Here is a 17,161-nt window from a genome sequence, read left to right as displayed (position 1 = left end):
ATATTTCTCTTATATCTACTTTTCTATTTTTACATGTTATTACTTCACCTGTTCATTTTTAAATCTATAAATCAGTCGCTAAGGACCACGTGAATATCAGTGGTTAGGCTTCTTTGGGTATCTTGATTTTATTTCTTCCCATTGCAGTTACATGATCTTCGACTGCCTTTCTTTTGTTTCTTCAGGCCACATTTTACCCCTTTTTTTCCTCTTCCAGTATTGGTGAAATTTTTAATTTTTTTTCTATACGTATCACTACCTAGACAGTCTGTATCTGAAATTTTAAGTCTCTTTAATTCCTCTTTCGTTTGCCTCGTGTATCTTCCCATGTTTTTGTAGATAAAAATTTTTTTAAAGATCTTCTTATTCAATCTTTCCTCGTTCATCCTCTTCATGTGCCCATAGAACATCAGCCTTCTGATTATCGTCTCGGTTTCCAAGTCTTTTTCTGTAGATCCCTTCGTTAGATCTTAGCCTGTAGCCTGATTGTGTTTTCCTGGGCCCATAGATTTTTCTTAAGATCCTCCTCTCTATTTTGAGCAGCTTTTCCAATCACAGCTCTTATCACAACGTTTTAATGCCTTAACTTTGTAAAGGAGGAGAGGTTCTTCTTATTGTAAAATTTATCTGCTTGAAAGCTTAAATTTTCTAATTTGGTGGTTTTCTCTCGGATGCTCTCTTTCTCAGAACTCTTGTGACAAATTATTTCCCCCAAGTTCTTAAATTTTCTGGTCACTTTTATTTTTTCATATTTAGTGTTTACTTATGTGTTATACTTATTATTATACATCTTAGTTTTATTTCTTTTTGTTTATTTTTTAATATAATTATTCACTTATATTTATATAATTTTAAACCCTACCATAGTTTACTTTTTTGTATCACATTATCTTACAATGTCAACTTATTTTTAGTTCTTTTATATCTTTTTCAGCTCTGGTGAAGCTCTGCAAAGTGGGGCAAAACGTCAGTAAATAAATAGTTTATTATCTATTTTTTTTTTTGTTCCATTTTGATTGCACCCCAACCATCTCGTTCTTATTCATAAATAGTGAATAGTTTATTTATTTCTATACTTACTTATTATATTTCCTACCATTATCCCAGTTTCTAATTAAATTTTCTTTCTTTATAGGCCCACTATTCCATAACAAAAGGCAGCCATTGGTTGGGTATTGGTACCGACAACGTCATCAAAGTGAAGACTGACCAAGGAGGTAGGATCTTGCCTTCGGCTCTGGAAGAAGCCATAGAGCTAACACTGGCACAGGGCAAGGTGCCGATGGCAGTGAACTCTACCGCCGGGACTACTGTACTAGGAGCCTACGACAACTTCCAACAGGTGGCAGATGTGTGCTCCAAATACGGAGTCTGGATGCATGTTGATGTTAGTAAATTGTTATTTTTTATTAATAATGAGTTTGAATACATGAAATAATTTATTTAAAAATATTACCTACTTGATATTTATATATTATGTAATAATTGAGGAGCTTACTTTCAAAAGGGTGTAATTATTTCGGGCATTGCTCTGAAAGTAGAAAATATTTATTAAAAATATTTTTACTTCCAAGAAGTGTTATTCTAAAAATAATTCAAAAAAGAAAATTTGTAAAATATTGTACGTTTAAGTTATTACAGTTTTTTTTTATAGTGAATATTAGTTTAAGATATAATCAACTATGCAGTTTTAAATAATTTTGTTGTATTTCTGCACAATGTTTTATTTTTTCTTACTAATTTAATTATATTTTGTAAATAAAAAAATATTGAATCTGTACTGCTACAACCTATGAAGGGCAGAAGTACAGCTCTTTGTAACGAAGTATTATTACTAGACCAATGGTTGTGCAAGGAGGTGGTTTTGTCCAAATCATGCTCAACCCCCAAATTTTTACCTAATTAAGGATATTCACTTCATGGCTGGGTAGATCTATGAGGGCTCCCGAACCTACAGGGCTGACTCTTGGCTACAATGAAACAGAAAATAAATCAAGAGTGCCCCTTTCCTCTCTTCTATCTTCAATGTTCACTGGTCAATCCAAAAATAATCGAACTGTCATAGAAGGAAAATACGCAGATAAAGTTCACCTTAAAAGAACACCCCTATACCATTATACCTTAAAGTTATATAAAGGGCCTCAGTCGAACTCACTCAGCTCTTATATGATTGTTCCAATACACACAACCGTAACAGCCAATATGATAATTTGAATAAAAAATAAGCTGTATTATTGTGATTAGCTATTTTAAGTACATATTGTGTTGTAAAATAAGTTTGTAGCATTTTTCAATATTTTAATTTAATTCTCTCTGTGTTTATAAAATCATATTTACTTGGTCAATAATGTTTTCATATTCTAAAAAAAGATTAATTAAGGTGCTTTTATGCTTCAGTATCAACCGAGATTCCTTATCTTTAAGTGGTATTTTGCTTGCTCAAAATGGAAGAGAAAAAATTCATTTTCGTCATTTAATAATTTTTTATTTCCAAAAAAAAGAAAATCCGCTGCACAGATAGTTAACAAAATTTGCAGTGTGTATGGGGATTATGCTTTAGGAGAAATCACTGGCCGTAAGTGGTTTGCTCAGTTCAAAACTGGACCTCCAAAACTGGATTTTGACTTGGAGATGCAAAGCGCTCGGGTTTACCTTCAACTGTTGATGACGACCAAATTCCAGCATTGGTCACAGAAAAACCTCACTCTACGACATGGGATATCACAGAAACGTTTAACATATCTTGTGCAAGTGTCTCAAATCATTTGAGTGTTGCAAGATATGTTTCTCATATGTTTGATATATGGGTTCCTCACAATTTAACGGAAAATAATTTATTGAACCTTATGTTCATTAGTGGTTCCCTCCTGAAACTCTATGTTAATGATCCATTTTTAAACGAAGCGACCCACCGTTAACGACTCCGAAAGCAGGATTACATTCAAAAGAAGGTTATGCAGTGCATTTGGTGGAATTGGACAGGTGTCCTTTATTTTGAGCTCCTCCCACCCAACCAGACCATTAATTCTGCAGTATATTGTACTCAGTTGGAACAATTAAAGGCAGCGGTTGAGCAAAAGCGTCCAGCATTGGCTAATCGCAAAGGCATAGTTTTCCATCACGATAACGCCCATCCTCACCTGTCGTTGCAGACCCGGAAGAAATTATTGGAGTTTGGCTGGGATGTGATCCCCCTCCCACCCTATCCACCAGACCTTGCCCCAACAAATTTTTACTTATTTCGAACCCTTCAAAACTCTCTTAACGGGAAAAACTTTAATTCGCCAAGGACTGCACAATGCTCATAGAGGAGTTCATTCTGCAACCATCTGAAAAGTTCTGGGAGGACGGAATTAAAAAATTACTTGAAAGATGGCAACATGTAATAGATCAAAATGGGCCATATATAATTGATTAAAAATATTTAAAAGAATCTGAAGTTTTTATCGAAATCACCAGTAAAAAAAACGCTACGAACTTATTTTACGTTGATATATTAACAGTAAGCCTGATGTATTTTCACTTTTGATTAGTAAAAGATAAATAAATTCTAGTGATATTAAAACGTAAAACATTTTATGATAGGGCCGGTGTATTTTTTCCCCACTAAAATTATCTTATAACCTGATATGATTGAAAAATCACAAATAATTTAACATTACAACATTGATTTGTTAATAAGAAAAATATTTTTCAGGGGTGTTGGGGAGGAAGTGTAATTTTTTCTAAAAAACATTCTCACTTATTAAGCGGTATTGAAAGGTAAGTTAATTTTTTATGAAGACATTCATGTTTCTTTTATTAATTCTGTTTATGATGAAATTACTGATGTTTTATCTTTCTATTAGGGCTGATTCTATGTCATGGAATCCCCATAAGATGCTTGGAGCTCCACTGCAGTGTTCTATGATACTAGTCAAGGAAAAGGTAACCTATTGTAACATTTTTTTTTAGTTTTATCTATAGATTAATATTACAATCATGATCAATAAGTAATAGTGATGTTGAAGGAGGGGCTGTGAATAATTATTACTGACTCCAATCTAAGATGTGATCTATTCCACACCAGAAGGCCTTGATAATGCTTGTTCAGTAGGTTAGGTAACTAGCTAGGAGATGAGTTGACAGGGTGAGTTTTAAGGGAACTTAGCTGTAAGTTCTCACAGGATGGAAACTTCACTCTGCAGGGAACTAGCCTATAGTTGTGAAGGGGATTTTAAGTCCTATAGGAACTAGCTGAAGGTCCTAATGAAAAGAATAAAAGGTATAGGATAGAGGAGGTGACCTATAAGAATCATCATTAAATAAAAACACAACATATATAAAAAAAATTGTGGAAGAATATTCTAGTCTAATGTGTCTATTTGCTATTTTCCAAGAGATGATACTCTAGGTCATGGGTGGCCAACTTTTCTATAGATAAGATTTACTTTTTATCTTATAAGTGTGTCTCAATCGACTTGTTGTCATAGGCATAATATAAGGAGAAAGAAGGGGTGTAAATGCATACTATGTTTTTACACTATGTTTCAGTATCAAGTGAATTCAGGGAGGTGTAGGTAGATAAATAATATAAATATTCAAAACTATTTTTATAATGTTATCAATCTACTACTGTCTTTGTCCATAGTTATTAATCAAATAATTTATATTTTCATTCCATTATTATATATATTTCCAAATTTTTAGTCTATTATTTATTTATTTTATTTTATTTTTTTGCCTCTGAATGATGGTTGTTGTCTTTTTGTTTTTATAGTCCTGATGAAGACTTGAAAATCAGGTTGAAATGTCGGCACAAATAAATAATTCATTTGTTTATTTGTGTTTTTTCTGCTGACCGCGCCCCCCAACCATCCTCTCCTCTTATATATCTATGGTCAACTATCTTCACATCAAAACTATTTTTTATTTTTTAAATCACTTATTAAGTTTTTGAGATATAGGCTCATGAAGAAAATAAATTTCCATAAGCAACTTTTGATAGCAGCATTCTGTACATGAGTTACCTAAAACTTTTCTGACACTTTTTCAAGATAGATTTTTACTATTTTTTAACTTTTTTTACTAACTGCAATGTATAGGTTGTGTTTGTTCATAAATATGAAAAAAGATGTTGTTATAAAGCTGCATAGTATAGCTGATAATTTAATTTCAATATTTCACTTTCGCGTTTTTTTGGACCAGGAAAATATATCATGAAAGAATACTAGGACTTACTTTTGGTAATTATAATAGCTCACTGGGTATAAATTGTACTAAAATACAGATATACGGCTCATCTACCTACATAGAAAACAACAGCAATAATTATTTAAAGAGCCAAAAAAATCACATCTAGGGGAACTAAAATAACATGGATAATTAATAACTTTTGATCCATTTGAAATATGTCTCATACTATTGCTTGAAAGTTTTGTCTTCTAAAATCGCTTAAACGTCCATGGTACACGTAATTTCACCCCAGACATTGCGACCAATCAACGGTCAACCCAAATTGGCCTCACGATCAACTTGTTGGCCACCCCTGCTCTAGGTAATCAATTTCCTAAGAATGCAAAGGCTGGTGAGAAGCATGACTTGTAAGAAATTACTCCATAAAGGAAAAAAGTGAATTCAAAAATTTTCAGTGGGGTATATTTGTTCTTTACCAGATCTGCAAAGGAAGAAAAACTTACAATATGTTTTTATTTTTCAGAACCTAGTTCATTCCTAGTTCTGTTTATGGTATAGATAAAAATAACTAATAAAAAAATATGAACTTATGAATTTTGTGAATTCTTCCATTTTATAGAACACAGATGATATTTGAAAAATTCTCTGGTCATTTTTTATCTTGTGTAAGTAATATGTGGCATCTTTTAAGAGAGATATTTGTCTACTGACCAAAAAATAATTTTCAATCGGATCTTCATAATATAGTACTTGATTTATTTTTATTCTCCTTAGGGTTTGTTGAATGCAGCCAACCGAGCCGGAGCTACCTACCTCTTCCAGCAGGACAAAATGTATGATGTTTCCTATGATTCAGGAGACAAAAGTGTCCAGTGTGGAAGGAAAACGGATGCCCTCAAATTGTGGACACTGTGGAAAGCTCGGGGTGATTCTGGTCTTGCCAGAGCTGTCGATGACATTTTTCACTTATCGAGGTAATGTCCAATAATATTTAAAAAATTTATATATTTTAATTTACCAAACCTTGCCTTCATTCATTCATGTCTTATGGTGGGCCTTTGATATACCATTGAAATAATTGGGTTAGGTCAAAGAAGAGAACTCAAATAGTCAAAAAACATTTAAATTGAGTCAATATTTCACCCTACATTGTAGGGCTTCATCAGGGCTAAAAAAGATAGAAAAAATTAAATGAGGTAAAGAAAGTAAGGAAATAGGTAACAAAAATAAAATGCAACAAAGGTATTGCTAATTTTTGGTAGCGCAGTGGCACTGTGGTAAGGCACGATGCTACTAACTCTGAGAACTTGGGATTGAATCCAGCTGGTCAAAAAATTGTTTTCTGTTAGACTGTAGCTGTGAATCGACCCTGTGGGTTCTAGAGCCCTCATGGGGTCCACCCAGCCTCTTAAATTGGGTACCCCTATTGGGGTAAAAATCTGGTGGTCGAAGTATTTATTCGTGCTGACGTTTTGACCTGAGTTTCAGGGCTTCATCAGGGCTATAAAACAAAACGAGATAACTACCACCATTCAGAGAAACATAAAATTGAAAAGAAATAATATACTAACATTTGGAAATATATATAGCCATGAAAAATCGTTATAATTACTGTGAAGAAAAAAGGTCATTCAACTGAGGCTCGATTGAATGTATTACAGTTCCTATATATTTGTATTTTTCTATCTTTTAATTTAGTAAATTATTATTCGTATTATCCACAGAAAGATGATAAAAAAGATATTACTTATACTAAAAGTGCAATTATGCAGGTAATTGGTAAAAAGCGTTTTAAAAACATCTTTAACAAACATACACCTTATGATATCGGAACAGCCTTGATTAATTTCTTAAATTCTTCTCAGTCTGTTGCCTACTTCTTGACTACACCTAGAGTTATTCCTCTATTTCTTGTGAGATCCGATATGAGTTCCTCCCATGAATTCCTAGGTCATTTTCATGATCGTTTTCCTTCAGTCTTAGCTTCCCAAATACTTTTTTGGAGTCTATTGACCTGCATTTTTGGTACACATCCAAACTGCATACATTCTATGATTATTTTTCATTCTATTATTTTATAGTTCTTACCCTTTCTTTTCTCTCATTATTTTATTTCTGATTCAGTCAAATCTAATTTCACCAAAAGCTTTCCCAGGAATATCATTTATGTGGCTTGTATATGGCTTTTGAATTTTTTAATACTAGGCCAAATTTCAGCTGCATAGGTGAGCTTAGGTACAATGATTTGTTTATATACAGTTAACATTGTTTTCAACACCACTTCCCTTTTGCTGATTATGATGTTACAGAGTTGGTGTACGTAGTTGTTGGTTTCCTCATTGGTTTATCTCAGAATTCAACCAACCTCCCACAATTATCAATTTCATTTCTAGATATTGGTATACAACAAATTGTTCCAGATTTAATCCCTTACAAATCACAGTTCTTTGTTCCGTAGAACCACTTGTAGACAGAACTATATACTTGGATTTGGTTGTCATTCCTTTTCGGTTCAGAGCTTCCTCCCTTGCTAGTTTTGCTTCTTCCAAGTTCTGCAATGATGAGAATGTCATTGGAAAATACTAGATTCTGGATTTATATAGGAGATGCATTTTTCCAATTTTCTATTTTTAGTTATTTTCGAAAACAAAGATAGAATATTATTTATAAGCAGTTAAAACTCAATTTTATAACAAATGATTGTTTCAACCTGAAATATTAATATAATGTCTTCTAACATTTAGGTTAATTTTCCATATACTTGCAGTAATAAGTTGATAAAAATCTGAGGAAAGAAAAAAAAAATTAATTTCTAAATATTTCTGTTTTGGAAACTTGATGTTTATTCAAACAATTATTTAGATGTCAATTGAGAATTTAGTTTAATGAATACCTCATCCAAAATCTTCTGTGGTAAGAATGTACCTTCCAAGAAAAATAGGAGGACAAGGGCTACAATGCGCTAAGCCTTCAAAATGAAAATCTTCCCTCTGCAGTGAACCAAGAACTTCTACTTGAAAACTGGAAATCTTAGGAACTGCATGGAATATTTTACCATAATTTATCGGAAGGAGGAATTTATAGGAGTGCATCCTTAATATGGCTTCGCAAGGGTGCCCTTTTCCCAGAAACAGAAGGATTTATTTTCGCCATACAGGACCAGGTGATACCTACTAGGACAGACAAACACTGTATATGTGGAGAAAGGATAACACATACATGTTGGTGACAACCTTTACAAAATGGTAGCTGAAAAAATTTGGAAATATCAGGATCTAGGATATCAGGAGAGGAATTAAAACAACTGTACAAGCTTGACAAAGTCATGGTGCTACTGTTGATTATCTCAACCAATGGTCTGATCCAGGAGATAACACTGGAAAGCATTAAGGACCTGGATCTGTCGCTGAATATTCTGCAACTAATGTAGAAAGCAGTGTTGCTCGGGACTGCGATCATAGTCTGAAAACTCCTCAATATGAAAGATTAAACTTTTCTAGCCTCACACTTGACCTATGTCCAGGTAGGTGCTACTTCCGGTGAACACCGATAATAAGGAAAATTCCTAAATAATGTATAGATAAATAAAAAACAATTCAGAACATATAGGTTCAACGCGATTGGTGGGTAGTTCTGATTTATTCTTTATTTATTTATTATCACTATATTTTTATTTTATTTACTTATTTTTTTCTGTACTTTTATTTGCTCTCATCTTATTTCCTTAGGGTTATCTTTTCTTGATGTGTACAATTATTGTGTCTCAGCTTTTCCCGTTCAAATAGGATGTATCTCTTTTCCTTCAGTTGTATTTGGTTTTTATGCATTGTTTGTTATTTCTAACAATGAGAACTTGTTAATTTTCTTTTAAATACCCCCTGTTGTCAGCCTAAGGGCGAACCAACTCCCAATTTACAAATTACACAACTGTTCATTTAATTGTACTACTCGTTCAAATTTTTTAACTATAAAATCAAATTGTAAAATAACGTATTACACAGTGATCATATGTGAAATAAAATATTACACAGTCATTACTAATAAGCTTTTTTTATAATGGAGAGAAACGAAATTCGCCAGTTCACAGAGATGGGTAAAATTTTTTTCTCAACGAGCCTGCTACATCAAAACAACAATTATTCATTAAACTCCTCCAACAGAAATGGTATTTCTGTGTTCCTTATTTGGGTCACTGAGCACTGCAAAATAGTGGGTAACGAACTGGCAGGGTTAGGCAACTATGAAACTAATAGCTAAAATTGCAATGGGTACAACCCTTATTCATGAGTCAACCGTTGATAAATAAATATTGTATCTATGGCAAATTTAGCTTTTAGTTTCATAGTTGCCCAACTGTGTCAGTTCATTACCCACTATTCCGCAGTGCCCAGCGACCCAAGCAAGGAACACAGAAATAACATTTTTGTTGGATGAGTTCAATGAATAATTGTTCTTTCGATGTAGCAGGTTTGTTGAGAAAATATTTTTTAAACTGAGTAGAACTGACAATGAATATGTACAGATGACTTGTATTTTTTTTTTTTTGTGGGATGAAAAACATTTAAACTCTTGTAGACTACAACTATTTCAGCTGTATAGCTACTATATATTGGCAATAGAGAGAATAGATGCTGTCGATCATTGCACACAATCGAGGCACTAACATCTAGTAGTACAAAAGCCAGAGAGAAAAAAGGGAAGTTTTTTAGTTTTTCACCCCAATTTTTTATTACTTTAATGAAAACTATGTATAATTACTAGTCAAAACTGATGAGTCTGGCAAGTACAAGTAGAGGTGAAAAATGGCGGCTGTTTCAAAACCTTAAAAAACATTAATTTTTCATTCCTGTATGGGCATACCTTGTTAGGTGAAGCTCCCACCCCTTGAAGTGAAAATATTATGCATTTAATAAAAATAAAATCTTTTCAAAACAAATAATTTTAATAACTAATAAATGCTATAATTATATATAATTTTTTAAAAAATATACTGTAAAAAAAACATAAAAAAATTATAATAGAAACATTTACATCTCAATATTTAATTCAATCAAGGAAATCGTATGATGTTTCATATATCGATTATTTAAAAAAGCCTCGTATCTCTAAAAAAAAAATTAACTTTTGTAAAATATTAGATGAAGAAGTTCCTGCATTGCTACATAATTAAATAGTATTTAGAATAAAACACAAATTAATTATAAAATATGGCGTTGATAACGTTCTTCGACAGTCTCCCTCCTTCCTTCATTCCAATCTTCCATTCAGTCACCCCGTCTTTCCTTCCTGCGAGGTGGCAGGGTAGGAAAGGTTCCAAGAACCCTGTAATCTGTCGGATTTAAGTAATCCGAATTTTTCGGTTCTTTTTTGAATTTATCTAAAGTCGGGATCGGGGGTCTCATTTTCTGATGCCCCCCCCCCCTGCCCCTACCATCACGCCAGAGTCCAGGATTTACTGGCCGGCCACCGATCGAGATAGACCTATTATTTATTTCTGGCACCAGGCGAAGACACATGGTTTTACCATTTCGCTCACTGCACACTTGGACGAGGAAAGCGGCTAGATGACGTCACCAGATAAGCCATTATTCCTATAAGATCCACAATGCTCTTGTATGTCTTATATTATCAACTAATTTAGATTAACATCACTAACACGATATGCCCCTCCAGGGAATTAACATTTTTAAATAAAAAGATAATATATCCATGTTTTTGACAGAAAAGTCTCACGATTTCGATAGGCCCTTTTCCACTCTGATTTTAATTATAAAAAATTCAACATACACACGGGACACCTGAAGTAATAGTACAAGAGCCCAAGAGGAGAAAAAAGTCAGTTATCTCACACTAATTTCTGATTACTTTAATGAAAACTATGTATAATTACTAGTCGAAATTGATGAGTCTGCCAAGTATAGGTAGGGGGAATAAAAATGGCGGCTGTTTCGAAGCGATTAAAAAAAACAATTAATTTTTCATTCGGAGCTCTATACCTTAAAAAGTAGGAACAACACAAGAAAACCTAAGAGAACGTCATTTAAAGAAGAGTAAATTTGTTAAAATATGACCCCTAACAGAGTTATTTACATTAAATAGTTTTGGAGATATAGCTTTTTAAAAATCAACATTTCATAAAAATGTTGTATGGGCCGTACTAAAAAATCAGTTAGTGAACTTATTTTGAAAAATTTATAACTCAAAAACCATTTGACGTACAGATGTCTATTAGCACTCAAATCAAAGCTAGTTTAATGAGCTATAAAGTAGTTTATAATGTTTATCTTCGTAGGAATAATAGTTTACATGAAATTTGCTAAAATAAATTGATTTATAGTTGTTCGGACAAATTTTCACTAGTTTTTATTGAAGTAATCAAAAATTGGGGTGAGATAACTGCCTTTTCTTCCTTCCCGACTCTTGTACTATAAGAAACGGACGGTTCCCGATGTATACAATTACTCTATAACTCCTTTCTTCTCTTGCACTCCTCCCCACCCCCTCCACTACTATTTTTTCGACTTCTGACTTTTTTTTTTTTTTTTATTATTTAATATTATCTTTCGTCTATAAATATTAACTATTTTATTTTCTCTTCTCTGTTCAATCAACATGAGGAGGCCCCTCACCTCCAAATATTTCTAGTCGATTTCATATGGAACGAACACATCAAAACACCAGATAAATATTTTACCGTATAACTTCTTGAATATTACTTCATTGGTAATATTGATAATATATAATATAAATCTGAGTTATGTAATCATACGTAATGCAGTCTTCTAATTTCATGATTTTCTGTTTTAGAGGAATCGGAAAAAAAAAAAAAAAAACTTGAAAGTTCAATGATGTTTTCTTCTATAATAAAGATAATGAATGGTTGCTTTTTATCAATTGCTCAATGCTGTTATTCAACAGTGTATCTCACTTATATGTAATCTATACATGTCTACCTGTGTTTATATTTAAAAAAAAAATATTGTATTCTCTTGCAATTATATAAAAAAGAGAACATGCCAGCTCACGTGTTAACAAATGCTCTTTACACAGGTTATAAAAATAAATTACAATCGGATTTTTGTCTGGCGCCTGCCTTCTCTCCCAAGCTCGGGCATTGTTCAACATGTGTTTTTGTCCTTTCACGTTTTAGTACAAGAGCCCAAGAGAAGAAAAAAGGCAATTATCTCACCCCAATTTTTGATTACATTAATGAAAACTATGTATAATTAATAGTCAAAATTGATGAGTCTGCCAAGTATAGGTAGGTAGGTATATTGTGCAAATATTGTATATAAGAGTGTATATAAATGTGACTAGAGATACTTTTATATTTATCATATATTTTAAGGGAGATTTTTTTTATTTTTATGTACTTTCTTTTCTTATTTTATTTATTTTTCATTCTTATTTTATTTTATTTTAGTAAGAATGTGATCATTCATCACTATTACTTATTGCCCATCACGGTATGGCAAATTGTAATATCTATCAATAAAGTTCGATTTAAAAAAAAATATATACTAAAAAAGAAGTAATACAACTTCTGGCCTTTTTTTAAAATAGTTTTTTAAGTATTTATAATTTAAATTACCTATACATGGAGTATATAGTTAGTTTTGAACGGAAAAACACGTTTTTAGGTTCCCTGAGTCCAAAAAACCTAGTCTCCCAAAATGGTCTGTCTGTCTGTTCGATTCAATTGTTCACATTTCACATTCAATTGTTTACACTCAGTGTATCAACGAGTAATTAATTGATCTCTAATATCAGGTAGTTTTTATCCTCATTACAATAAGATAACTAGTAGAAAAAGAGCCTAAGAGGAGAATAAAGGCAGTTATCTCACCCCAATTTTTGATTACTTTAATGAAAACTATGTATAATTAATAGTCAAAATTGATGAGTCTGCCAAGTATAGGTAGGGAAAATAAAAAAGGCAACTGTTTCAAAGCGATTAAAAATACTAATTTTTCATTCGGAGCTCTATATCTTAAAAAGTAGCAACAACACAAGAAAACCTGAGACAAGGTCATTTAAAGAAGAGTAAATTTGCTAAAATATGAGCCCTAATAGAGTTCTTTACGTTAAATAGTTTTCGAGATATAGCTTTTTAAAAAGCAACATTTCATAAAAATGTTGTAGTGAATGTATTGAAGGATCAATAATTAGAGAATTTATTTTGAAAAATTTATATCTTAAAAACTATTTGACGTACAGATGTCTATTAGCACTCAAATTAAAATTAGTTTAATGAGTTATAAATTAGCTTATGATGTTTATCTTCGTTGGAGTAATAGCTTACATGGAATTTGCTAAAATAAATTGATTTTATAGTTGTTCGGACAAATTTTCATTTGCCAAATTTATATTCATATGTGGATATCATAAAAACTACTACCCCTACGAAGAAAAGTGTCATAATCTACTTTATAGCAAGTTAAATTTCCTTTATTTTGAGTGTTGGCAGACATATGTGCGTCTTATGGATCTAGAGATATATTTTTTCAAAATTCCAACATTTTATACGAACGTCTAGAAATTAACATTTTGTGAGTTTATTTTATCATATATCATAAAAACCACGACTCCTACAAAGATAAACATATTTAACTATTTGTCGTAAATTTAACTAGCTTTAATTTGAACGCTGGCAAATATCTGTACGTTCAATAGTACGAACATCGAATCGAACAACTATAAATCAATTTATTTTAGCAAATATCTTGAAAACTACTATTCCTACGAAGGTAAAGTTCATAAACTTCTTTACAGTCCATTAAACTAGCTTAATTTGAGTGCTAATAGATATCTGTACGTCACATAGTTCCTGAGATTTCTCAAAATAAATTACCTAACTACTAATATTTCAGTAGATTTTTAAGAAACTTTGCTTTTAAAAAGCTATATTTCGAGAACTATTGGACGTAAATAGCTCTATTAGGGCTAGTATTTCAGCAAATTTACTCTTCTTTAAATAATGATCTCTTAGATTTTCTAGAGTTGTTGGTAGTTTTTAAGATATAGAGCTCCGACTGAAAAATTAATGTTTTTTTAAGGTTTTGAAACTGCCGCCATTTTTTATTCCTCCTACCTATACTCGGCAGACTCATCAATTTTGACTTGTAATTATACATAGTTTTTATTGAAGTAATCAAAAATTGGGGTGAGATAACTGTGTGTGTAATGGGCTGAGGTCTGCTCCCTCTTTGTGAAATCCTGACCTGAAATAATGACCTCAACATCTCATTGGTTGGAGATTTGGCCCGAAATAGATACACCTCCTTTCATTCCAAAATTCTTTACTCATCTAAACCTATTAGTTCTTAATCTCTCTTCCTTAAATTCTTAATAATACCCGTTCTGAAAAGAAGATGGCAACGGGATCTTCTAATTTTGAGCATTGATTGAAGTACCATCTTGTGTCCTGAAATATTTATCATACTTATTTATCGTATTTTTTTTTTGTTTATACCGTTGTAATTTTCAATGTATAAATAATTACATATTTATCACCAAATTGTATTATTACTTTGTTAATAGTATTTAGTTAGTATTAGTGTTTAATCCAATTAATTTAATTTTATTTATATTATTTTAGTGGGAATTCTGTTATTTGAGAAGAAAAATATGTATGTTATAACAATTAAGTAATAGTGACAGTTGCTAAAGGTTGATAACCGTCGCTAAGGCGTCGCCTAGCATTAGGCCAACCATCTTCGTTTTAAGTCAGTTCCTGCTAATTAGTGGCCATGATAGTTTCTAACCAGCCCTGTCTGCGTTTATAATTCAATAGTTTGAACATTTTGAGTGTGTTAATCAACATTAAAGTCTGGAAATAGACCTTTTCTGCGTTTCGACTTGAATATAGATTGTTGCTAATTAGTCGGCTCTCATAATTTATTAAAATAACTAGACCCAGTCTGTCCTTAATAAGTGCCAGTGTGGCCATTATGGCTTTTATATATTTTGACTGTCTATGAGCCAGTACACCAACTTTGGAAGAGTTTGAAAGTTACAGCGGTGTATTTAGCTACAGAACTGCGACCTACACACCTTGGCAAGCAAAATATCTTCCTCTGACCTATCGGAGTCGATCAACTTTTGCCGACCAGTATTTATTTTATATATGTATCTATTGTTTCTTTTTGTTTTCATAATTTATTTAGCTAATTTTATGTTTAAGATTTTTTATTTTACTTTTATTCATCTGTTGTTTATTTTATATTCAAATTTTCTAATGTTAGATTAACCAAATAAATGTTTATATCCGAACCAGTTTGATTTTTTGTTTTTTTAAAGCTTTCCAACAAAAATACATAGTCAATTTGAGGTGGCTATAACATCATGTATTCTGTAGTTCATATTAGGGGTATTCATGATGTTGTGTTAAATGTTATATGTTTTACCATGTTAAATTTTTTAACTATAGGATTGTGAGCAGCCCTATTTGAAGTCATGTTAAACGTTAAATGCATAAGAGTCCCTAGCGGATTTTCTCAGCAACTTGTTGTATAAGCTTTTATGTTTATAACCTTCCTACCAGACCCTCATGTTATTGTTTACTTCAGTTTTGATTTAAGTAATTAATTAAAACATGCCTAGAGTGAGTGAAAAGTGGAATTTGTGTGAAAGTTTAGCTTATGAGTGTCTTATTGACCTTCAAACTTGTGAAGAAGAGAATGAAGATGAGCTAATTGACAACTGTATTGAAAGTCACAACAACTAATATGGCGGCGATCTCAACTGGTCTATTGTGTGACGTCATTCTCGATTTAACTGACCAAGTAACAGACTCTCAGCCATGTTAAATGTTATTTCGTTTTACCACGGCAAAAGAAGGCAATTTTTTTCGATTTAACACGAGTTTTTCCATTTAACACGCTTTAACATAGATCATGAATACCCCTATTGTATTATTTTTTCAATATAGTGTATTGTATTATTTTTTTCAATATCAAAATTATTCTTACAATCCAGGCTTTAAGTTTTAAATTCTATCCATACTTCGCTAGTTTTCTGAATTTTCAGAATGTAAGTTTTCAAGTATTCTCTTCTTTAACAATTTCTATCTTTCCTACACCTTTTTCATTTGTTCTTTTTCTCGCAAAATACGTTCTTCATGAGTTATTCTCAATTTTATACGAACAGTTTTTATTATTCTACATTATATTAAAATAAAATATTACACTGTGATCACAGTGTCACATCAAATTACATTGTTATTCAAAACAACCAACACTTTATCTTCATTGTCAATGGTCCAGATCTAAGTATCAATTATATTGAGAAAATATGTCTATTAAACAATTTTGAAAAAATCCTTAATTTCTAAGATTTCTAATATTGATCGTTTCTCAAATTCTTTTTAACTTACCTTATGCACTATTCAGTTGAATTAATGACTTATTCCAGTAACTATGCTCGGTTTAATCATCGATTTTGACTAGTGATTTTTCTTAGTTTTCATTAAAGTAATATAAAATTATCTCTTGTACTAATACCAACTAAAGCACCTATATAAATGCATATTTTTTCGATTTCAGATATTTCTTAGATAAAATACGTTATCGGGAAGGATTCAAGCTGGTGCTGGACGAGTTTCAATGTACTAATATTTGCTTCTGGTACATACCGAACAGGCTGAGGAACAAAACAGAAGATGAAGATTGGTGGGAACAAGTACATGCGGTGAGTGAGTTTGATTAGTTTATTTTACGGTTTTAGTTATATATTTTAGATGTTTTAATTTTAGTTCTTTTTTAAAAAAATAATAATAATTTAGGAAATTTATAGTCATTTTCTAGTTTTTGTACATGTTAAGGGCTTCTTTATTTAAAAATTTTATATCTTTTTTTTTTGTTTAATAATTTATTTATTGTTATTTACAACTCTATGATACAAACATATGATATAACTCTAATAACTGGAGGAGAAGATCTCGGGACCGTCGTCTTTTCGTACGCCTAGGATTATCATGTTATAAAGA

At 31.7% G+C, this 17,161-nt stretch overlaps 1 protein-coding gene across 1 annotated transcript in view; it reads left to right on the top strand.

The window, feature by feature from the left end:
• The window catches only part of LOC106691111 (cysteine sulfinic acid decarboxylase), a gene marked incomplete at its 5' end in the record, with an annotated part of 55,632 nt that overhangs the window by 24,075 nt on the left and 14,396 nt on the right, over positions 1-17,161 (top strand). Inside the window, 5 exon segments of the mRNA XM_067046997.1 lie at positions 1,136-1,387; positions 3,698-3,762; positions 3,849-3,927; positions 5,950-6,149; positions 16,719-16,863. Coding sequence (XP_066903098.1) covers positions 1,136-1,387; positions 3,698-3,762; positions 3,849-3,927; positions 5,950-6,149; positions 16,719-16,863 — 741 coding nt within the window.

The sequence above is a fragment of the Halyomorpha halys genome, unplaced genomic scaffold, assembly GCF_000696795.3.
Source record: "Halyomorpha halys isolate HHAL.00 unplaced genomic scaffold, Hhal_1.1 Scaffold2084.1, whole genome shotgun sequence".
NCBI lineage: Eukaryota > Metazoa > Arthropoda > Insecta > Hemiptera > Pentatomidae > Halyomorpha > Halyomorpha halys.
This window is presented reverse-complemented; position numbering and strand designations above follow the sequence as displayed.